Raw genomic sequence first — 10057 nt, forward strand, 5'->3', positions numbered from 1 at the left:
TAATATAATAATTTTACTCTATTTTTAATAATTATACTCTCTATTCCTTGACCACACCCCTGACCATCTCCTTCATATTCAGTTATGGTCAATTATTTATACATATAATATGATCCAAAAAGCATGGGGTTTAAAAAAAGATATATATTCTACTCCTCTTCACTACAGTACCAGCCTTACTAGCCACAGACTCACTGCTCAGTCTCTATCACAGCTCCCTGGAACAATTCACTATCAACACCAGAGTTCTGTTCACACCACTCATAGCACCAAATATTAGACTATATTAAAATAAGAATTCAGACATAATAAAATATTGCTAATTTGAACCTTAAACATCACTATATTAATACCCAAATGGTATAAGATTTCATTTTAAACTCTCATTTAAAAAAAAATAATAAAATTCCTTTTAATGTAGTTTGTCAGTAATAGTTGAATTGAGTGAGTTGGTTCCCTTTTATTTTGAGAAACAGTAAGAAAAAAAGTGATGAAAACTTAACTAGAAAATTGAATATAATAAAATTTGTTGTACTAGAAAATAAATCCTGAAGCTGTGAGAGATCTCTGCAATTTCATTTTTTTTATTTAAAGAAAAGGAAAATATTGAAGTTTAAAATACAATTTTTTTTTGGAAAGTCTCTCTCTCTCTCTCATCTATCTTTGACATTTGTGTCTAATCATGTGTTTTTTTTTTTCAGTTTCATGGTGTCATGAATCTTTTATTTATTTTTTCCCTCTTTTGCAGGAAGGAAATACGATATTATAATAGGAATAAAGTTGTAGCTATTTGTACTCCTTATTGTAAAAGAAGTTTTATGCAATGTGTTGGTTATGGTAAGTTTTCATTCTTATTCTTACAGGTAGTTTAGTTATAATCTTTATTTTCCTTTTATTGAATATACAATTGATACTTTGTTATGCTAAATAGAATAAAATTGATAAAATATTATATAAGTAATTGTATACTACTATAACAATTTTATACTATAAAATATTATTAATTCTGATCTTATCAAAATATTAAATGGCTTATAACAGTTAACAAATGTCTACCTTTTTTAAATTAATTTAATAATTAAATTAAATATACGGCTGATTGGTTTGCCACTGCTATGTATTGACACCAGCCAGTATCAATCCTGTTTTCATAAAGATGCAAAATATAAGTTATATATATAAACAGAGAAAAAAATGTGAGTTCAAAAAGTATCGACAGTGTATGTCCTGTATCATCATTATAAAATATTTTTTATCTAGAAGATGATTATGTTCAATGATGTATTGTGTATTTAATTTGTTTGTTTAGGTATTATATTAGAAAGAGCAGGTGATAAAATAACCTTTCAAACACCGTTAAAAGAAGATATTTTCTTAAATGAAACTGATTTGGATATATTTGTATTGGAATTGGGTCTGCGAAATTCTTCATGGGATGGAATTAGTTTATCATATCCAGATGATAAGGAGTATGAAAAAGTAGTTCTTCTTAGAAATAATTTGGGCAATTTTGATTTTTTATTTTAATTAACTTTTTTATTCAGCTTTGTAAATTGTGAAGCGATTCATATTGAATCTATTATTCTGTGATATAAAAAACCTGTTATTTTAGAACAGACTAGATATTTAATGTATTTGATTAAAAACTAATTGGTTTTATTTTCTAATTTAGTTGATACATCATATAAATCCAAGAATTTTCTATTAGTTAGCATCTTGATTAAGTTCCTTATATTTATTGAAACACCCATGTTTATAAACTTAGGCTTGAATATTTAGAAAATAATTTAATAACTTTGTGATAATAGTAATTGTTTTTTCTTCCATTATTACCATTATTTTAAAAAAATGTATTCAAGAATAAATCTTAATTCTTAAACAGATGTTTTTATACTTATTTTTAATAAAATATTTATTTAAAGTGTTTTTATTTACATGAATAAGTTTTTATATTATTCCAAAACAAAAGTCCTAAGTCTCTCTAACCTTAAAGACCTCTTTGTAAGGTAAAAACTTGAAACTGAAAAACTATTTCAGGACATACAGATGTCCATCAGCCCTGAAATTGAAGGTAATTGACTATACCACAAAATAGTGTAGTTTATAATTAATATTTTCATTATAAACAATTTATCATAGTTTTTTTTTTTTAGTGGAATTCATTTCTACTATTAAATATAGATCAAAATGATTAAGGAAAAACCATTTGGACCACATCAAACCCAAATATTTTTTATTTAGAAACTGTATAATAGTTTTTTAAAAACGTTTTTAAAAAATTGTATAACTGTTTTATTTTTTTTTTTTAAATAACATTTATTAGGTAAAAATAGTTGATATATTTTTTTTGGGTTAGCATTAATTTTTATGGCTTTATTTATAATATTATTTTAATTTAATGGGGCCAACACTATCTACTAATATAGCTGGAATATTTATGAATGAATTGCTATCAAACAAAAAGAAACAAAAAAAATCATGTTTAAAGTATGTTGGTGATATTTTGTGTGTAGTTGATGAAGATATACACACAATAACAGTCTAAGCTATGAGATATAACACAATTTATAACAGTCTAAGCTATTATAAAAAAATGATAAAATCTGTACCAGTTGTAGCGACACACTATTATAATAAGAAGATCAAATCCACAAAGCAAGAAAGTAAAAGGTGTCAGAGATGTCATCCTAGCCTAAAGTTACATACAGACTGATTTTATACTATAACTTTGCACGTGGGGAAACTGTGGATCAGTTTTAAGGGAAATGCCTGTGTTTGGAGAGAATTGCCCTTTCTTTTAAATGATATTGAGATGGTACCAGGAGTTTTGAAGAGGAAATTCTGAACTTGAAGACGCTTTAAGATCAGGTCTTCAGCTTTAGCAGTGACTGAAGAAAACATTAATGCTGTTCAGAAATTCCTTGAAGCAGGATGGGGAGTAAACTACCACCAGATAGGTGTATACCGGAATACCTTTGTAATAATGCACCAGTAGTTCGTAGGAATCTGTGAAATCATCTACAAGTCATGAAGCTTTGTACTCTTTGAGTTGCTCAAAGGTTAATTGAAGCGAGTTGTGTCTCATGGTGTAGTGACATGCTGATGAAGTTTAAAAATGGAAAAGCCTCAATGTAAATAGTCTAATGACAGGTGATGCCCCAACTAAGACTCAGATCAAAGTATAGGTGTTTGAAGATGAGGATAACCTCATGAATGTCTGGAAATCCAGATCTGTTAAGAAGGAAGAGAATGGTAGTAATATTTTTTAGTGAGGGGGCGTTGTGGAGTTGTTTGTGCTAGAAGTTCAGAAGACTGTCTCAGGCAATTGGTACCTGAAAAATATCTCCCAGAAGTGGTGCAAGTTTTCCTAAAACCTCCACCGAACTCAAGAATGAGTTCATGGTTCATTCAACCCAATATTGCTCTGGTACATCATTCCAAAGTTTGCACAGAATATATAGCCAACCCTGAAATAAAACTTAAGAGTTCCAGATCTAGCTCCCTGCAACTTCGAGTCTTTCCTTCTGTTGGAAAACAGGCTGAAAGGGAGGCATTTCACAAGTAATGAGGACCTTTTGATGGCTTGGGATGTCTATTGTACTCAAATCACAGAAGAAACATGACAGGGTTACATTTTGTTGTGTAGTATAATAAGTTTTGTAATCCTATAAGTAGTTTTAAAGATATGGAGTACCAAATTAAAAGATTATGTTTTTCTTAAATATAATGAACTACAAGTACTGTGCTCCTTAAATACTTCTATATTTACTTTTAAGGATACTTACTGTACCCATTATATAATCTAGGTTAAAATTGAATCATTTAATGACAGCAAACAACGTGAATTTTTTTTTACTTAGGAACTTGAAGATTAATTATTTGTAACTTCTAAAACAACCGCCTATTTTTTCTCCCCATTACCATGATTATCAGATTCATCAATTTTGACTCTAAAATGTGTATAGTTTTCATTAAAGCAATAAAAAATTACATCCCAGCCAAACTCCAATAATTGCTGCCGGGTCTACAGAGACAAGTGAGGACAGGCGTTATCGTGATGGAAAACTATGCCTTTCCGATTAGCTAATGCTGAACGCTGTTGCTCAACCGCTTCCTTTAATTAATGATTGGAGAAGATTGTCGAGGGGTGCGGTTAGAAAAGAAAAACATAAATAAACAAAAAAATATGTATTTGTTTATTTATGTTTTTCTTTGCTGACCGCACCCCCCGACAATCTTCTCCAATCAGTAATATACGGTCAACTATCTACACCTCATTATGCTGCCTTTAATTGTTCCAACTGGGCATAGTTATGCGATATTCCGTGTCGTAGAGTGAAGGTTGTCTGTGACCAATGCTTGAATTTGGTCATCATCAACAGTTGAAGGACGACCTGAGCGATTTGCGTCTTTCAAGTCAAAATTTCCTATTTTGAACCGAGCAAACCACTAACGGACGGTGCTTTCTCCTAGGGCATCATCGCCATAAACATAAAATTTTATAAAAATTTGTTAACCGTCTGTTCAGCGGATTTTCCATTTCGGAAATAAAAAATCATTAAATGACGAAAATGAATTTTTTTTCTCTTCCATTTTGAGCAAGCTAATTACCACTTTAAGATAAAGAATCTCGGTTGAAACTGATGCATAACAGCACCTTAAATAATTCTTTTTTAGAGTATGTAAATGTTGTTGAACAAGTAAACATGATTTTATAAACACAGATAGGATTAAATTGAAATGTTGAAAAACGCCACGAACTTATTTTACAACCCAATATAAAACAGCGATACGCATGTGAGTTGATTTTTCCTATAAAATTACTTTTATATATATTATTAAGTCAGTAGTATCAACAATATAAAGAATAGACACATCTATCCTAAAATTAATAAACTAACATAAATAAAATCAATAAAAACTTTGACAATATCTGTTCCATTAAAGCATATAATATTTAATAACAGGCTAATATTAAAAACTGCAATGGTACTAAGGTTAACTTCGATAAATATAATGATCTAAGTAAAAATACCGACGGGATTGAAAACAACTAATTATAGATTCCCAACATCAAAAATTTATTTCCACTAACTAGTTGAGACTTAACCTAATTGCAGGCTTGGAAGAACATTAGGATGTCATTTATAGTTCTGATTACCACATAAAGGTCACACGAAACTATATTTGTAATTTTATAAAGAATTACAACCATAAAAATTATCATAAAAAGTATCAATTTTGAACCGTCAATTTAATAATGACATAAAAGTTGTTTTTAATAGCGAATCTGAAAAAAAAATCTAATCTAATTGTTATAAAATCAGATACCATCTGTAGAAGTATGTGTTCAGTCCAGGCCCAACTTTAGGAAGTTAGGCCCACTAATGTCAGGAGACATCGAACAATAAGCATTTAATAAGGTTAAGTTAGTTGGATAAGTGGTGAATTGACTGGATGATCAGACGAGGTGGAGAGTCAACCTACCAACTACATACGTATTAGGAAATTCATCGGGCATTTCTTGAGGTGGTTTTTTCGCAGGGTGGGTTCGTCACTCCCACGCCTATTTTTGTGAGTGCCATCCATTGGCTAACGGGCCTCACAAATGCCCGGGGGGAGGTGTCAGTGAGTTTTGCATTGTGCTTGAAAAAAACCCGGGTGGGACCGGAATTTGATCCGACAACCTCTGGATTGGTAGACTGCTACTGCTGCCCACTTAGATAATGTTCATTGGTATACAGGATGGAAAAGAGATTTTATGAAATAACAACACAGTTTACGTACCAAAATAGTGATAGTATTATCTGACCTACTTATAGTGTGTTGGCTCACTACCTCCTTTGAAGTGGTGAGTTCATTCATCGTTATATTTTCGTTGTTAAATTTTGGCTAGTGATATCTCTGGGAGTAAAAAAGTCATCAGGATTCCCTGCATGTCAGAGAATGGTTACAAATGGATCAGAAAATTGTTATTTAGTGTTTATTCAATAAAAAAAAATACATTGAGATAACATCAATATTGCATGTTCATTAAAACCATTAAAGATAAATTATGATAAATCGATCAACGATCAAGTAAAAATAAAATCGTAAAAACTTTACAATTTTTTAGTTGAAATCAACAGACGTAACTTGTTATGTATGGCAGAAAAGAGAAGTAGAGCGTGGAGTAAATTGGATTGGTTATTCTGGGGTCAGTCATAGAAAACAAATAAAGACTACAGAACTGAGTCCCTTTTTTACAGTCATAATTGTACTAGCTAGCAAAATAATCAATTTATGATAAACCTATATTAAGTTTCATAGCATCAATTCGTAGTATCATAACAACTCATATTTAAAAAAAAATTAAAACAGTAACACCAATTGTTACTAGTGCTTTGCGAGGTAAAATAATTATGAACTTAAGACTACTTAAAAAAAAAACGTTGGCTCAATAAAATAGTATAATTCTACTATTTGAGTTTTTTTTTTACCGCACCCGGACCATATTCCATTCATAAAATATCAAAATCTGTGAAACACATTTTGTAAAAATGAAGTTAGTAAATGAATGTAATACCTTTATCAATATTATGTTTGTAATAACTTTTAACAACAATATGGAAAATAGTGATAATTATTATTCCCTTATTGTAGTACGAATAATTATGTTCTAAAACATGATATCTAGTGGAAGATTGCTGATTGACCGTGTGGATCAATATATGAAATTTGGTCCGGGTACGGTCAAATAAAACTCAAATAGTAAATAGGTGTTCTATTTGAGTTTTATTTGACCGCACCCAGAATAAATTCCATTAATGAATCATATATGTTATTGAAAACTTCTGATCTCTGTTTATAAGGCGTTAATGACATTAATGTATATTTAAAAAAAGAAATTTGAAGTACCAACATATTGTTTTTTTTTTTATTAAGAAAAAGTTATTTAGTTGCAGTTATACGAGTCATTTTCCAAACTAGGTGCTATTTAGATATCAACATTTTTTGTAACTTAAGTCGATTGGTTCAATTTTTAATGTCTTCAGGCAATGATCCTTGATAATATTCTGAAGCAGGACAGTTCATATTATAGTTTTTGTGATATAGATTTTTAAAAATAAGTCATTTTAGGGAGTAATATTCACGACTAAGGAGTAATAAAACGAAATAGAGCACCTAATTACTGTATTACTGGTCAAAATAGGAAAATTTTTATCCAGACTGAAGAACGTTTCGACACTGAGGTGTTTTTTCCACCAAAACATTTGTTTTTCGGGTTAGATTAAAGGCAGTACATATTTAAGGAGGGCAAATTCGTAGAATCAGAAGCTCATTTTCAAAATTGTCTATTCTATAACGTATTAAACTTACGCTATTTTACCCATTTGTTAAACTTATACTACTTTTATCATCCTTCCTAGATATGTACATAAATATGTTTATTTGAAAGGAATAGATTTTCAATTGAAATTCTCAGTCATATATGTTATATAAATTTAGTGACATTTAACCTCTGTATCTCTGACCCCCACATAGATTGATAAAATTTACATAATTATTACCAAACTGAAAAGAATTATATAATTCCGTCATATTATCTTCAATCAGGGTGAGATGAACTACAGTGGTACGCTTAAAATTTCAGTTTTGTTTAGAGCCCAGCAAAGAAGTAGAAAAGTTGCTCATTCTGTGCAGGTAGGTTTTTTTAACTTTGACCGCACAACCTGTTGCTTCTAGGTGTTTCAAATAATTTGTTCGAGGTGCAGTATATTATTACTGATAAAATACGTCTAATTTAATTAAATATATGGATCTGTAGACTTGATTTATTGATATAATGTTATGTTTATGACATTTTTTTCTGTTTTTTAAATAGATTTAATATACGTTTGCCATCTAATTACAGTATTTGTTTGGGAATTGATGATTTATGGTACCTACCCTTTTGTTATTTTATTGATTTTGGAACCATGCAACGCTATTGTGATTTTTAAATAGACGGGAACATTTATTCTTTATGTTGATTTTGAATTTGTGTTTAATTCTAAGCAATCATCAAATGTAGTTAAAATATGATTCAAAAACGTTTCTCATGGATGTTTTTCTTATTGTAAATTAAAATTAAACAAAAATGGTTTATGCTCATGTACTTTGTTACTTGTCTTGTTTTTATTTTAACTTCCTAATTAGCTATACCTGTAACGATCCATTTATTTTTATATGGAATTTATTTAATGGATCAAGAAGAAATTTTTTTTGTTTTGCTATTATTATTTTTATTTAGGTACAAAAGTGTTGTTTGATTTATTATCACATGAATATTTTTTCCATCTGCTGATTTCAATTTTTAATTTTTAGTTCATTTTAATTTTAATTAGTTTGATTGAGTCATAACATTTTAATTATTTTTAAAGAATATACTTTCTTTTAATTCATTCTCAGAATCGAAGCAAAACAGTTGTTTATAATGACTTAATGGCTTCATAGCATTTATAGAGGATGAGCCTTGCTTAGAGTTACTTATCTAGGTCCTGTAATGCAGATGCATTTTGATGCTATATACCTACTTTATTGTTAACACAACTGCCTAATGAGGCCAGGTTAACAAAATTAGCTTGAATAATTTTGAGAAAAAATGTGCAAATGATTTTTGTTAATTGTTGGTATCACGTGCTAACAATAAGATTTGGATGAACAAAGTTAAACTTGAATAAATATTTCATAAACAATGGTGGTCGTATTCCATGTTTTTTTTTATTACTTTGTTTCCATCTGAATGCTTTGTTTGTTTTTTCTATAAGTTTCTTTTTTTTATAGGATTGCATATTATAAAAATTCCATTTTTAATATCATATAAAACCGTTTTATGACGTTGATTCCTTTTTTTTTTACTATATTTAATTAATTCTTCATTAATATTTCATCATTCATATTTACAAGCATTTACTGTAGGATAAAAAATAATATCATGATGATAAAGTCAAGAGTAGAATAATGTCATCCAATGGTACTTCTCTTTGAAAATATGAATTTGAAATTGACAGTATTTGAATTTTTTTCAAATAGTTTTACAATCTATTGGTATTATTTACGTAAGCTTCATTCGTTAATAAGAACAAAAGAGCGACTGATTTGTCAAAAATAAAAGAAATTTAAAGAGTGAAATTAATGTAGAAACTTGTTCAATTATAACTTCAAAGCTAAGCTGTTTCTGTTGTATTAAGATTTTTACACAAACTACTTTACACATCATTTTTGGATCAAACATTTTCATAATAAACAACCACTATTCTGTAGAAAACAATCATGAGATTGATTATTGTCCATCTAAATTGGTAATTTTGCCTACTATATGGTGGGCAAAAGATTTTACCTCAACTGCCACGGGTTAGTCTCAGGTCAGAGGATTTGAATTTGACAATTGATTTAGGAAATCCCTGTTCAAGCTGTTATCCACCAAGTTATAACCCACAGGCATGTAACGGGCCCACACATACACACTTACAAAAAAACTGTTCTGTTCTTATGACTCCTTAAGGTCTAAAATCTTTTGGAAAAGCATTTTGAGGCACTTATTCATTTTTGTTACCACTATATTTGATGAGTTCAATTATTTTGACTTCAATTCTGTTCCTAACATACTTATCCCAGTTAATAGTTTTTTTCTGTTTGCTTTCCCATGTTATAATGTTATATATGAGGAGGAGATGGTGGGGGGGAGGGGAGGGATGCGGTCAGTGAAGAACATAAATTAGTAAAGAGGTGTAGATAGTTGACCGTAGATTAATGATTGTAGAAGTTTGTCAGGGGGGTGCGGTCAGCAAAGAACAACATAAATAAACAATACCATATTTATTTATTTTATGCCGACGTTTCGACTTGAGTTTCAGATCTTCATCAGGGGTTATGGCGTAGAAGGTAGGCCTGTAACTGAGTTATTGCATGTATTGAGTTACAGGCCTACCTTCTAGGCCATAACTCCTGATGAAGACCTGAAACTCAGGTCGAAACGTCGGCATAAAATAAATAAATATGGTTTTGTTTATTTATGTTGTTCTTTGCTGACCGC

General features: G+C 29.9%; 1 protein-coding gene across 1 annotated transcript in view; it reads left to right on the forward strand.

Moving 5' to 3' along the window:
- The window catches only part of LOC106689026 (polynucleotide 5'-hydroxyl-kinase NOL9), an 18517-nt gene extending 16756 nt beyond the window's left edge, over positions 1-1761 (forward strand). The window contains exons 6-7 of the mRNA XM_014433768.3: positions 749-837; positions 1310-1761. Coding sequence (XP_014289254.1) covers positions 749-837; positions 1310-1527 — 307 coding nt within the window. The 3' untranslated portion in view covers positions 1528-1761. The remainder of the gene's footprint in view (positions 1-748; positions 838-1309) is intronic.
- The last annotated feature ends 8296 nt before the right edge of the window (positions 1762-10057 follow it).

The sequence above is a fragment of the Halyomorpha halys genome, unplaced genomic scaffold (assembly GCF_000696795.3).
Source record: "Halyomorpha halys isolate HHAL.00 unplaced genomic scaffold, Hhal_1.1 Scaffold1261.1, whole genome shotgun sequence".
Taxonomy (NCBI): Eukaryota; Metazoa; Arthropoda; class Insecta; order Hemiptera; family Pentatomidae; genus Halyomorpha; species Halyomorpha halys.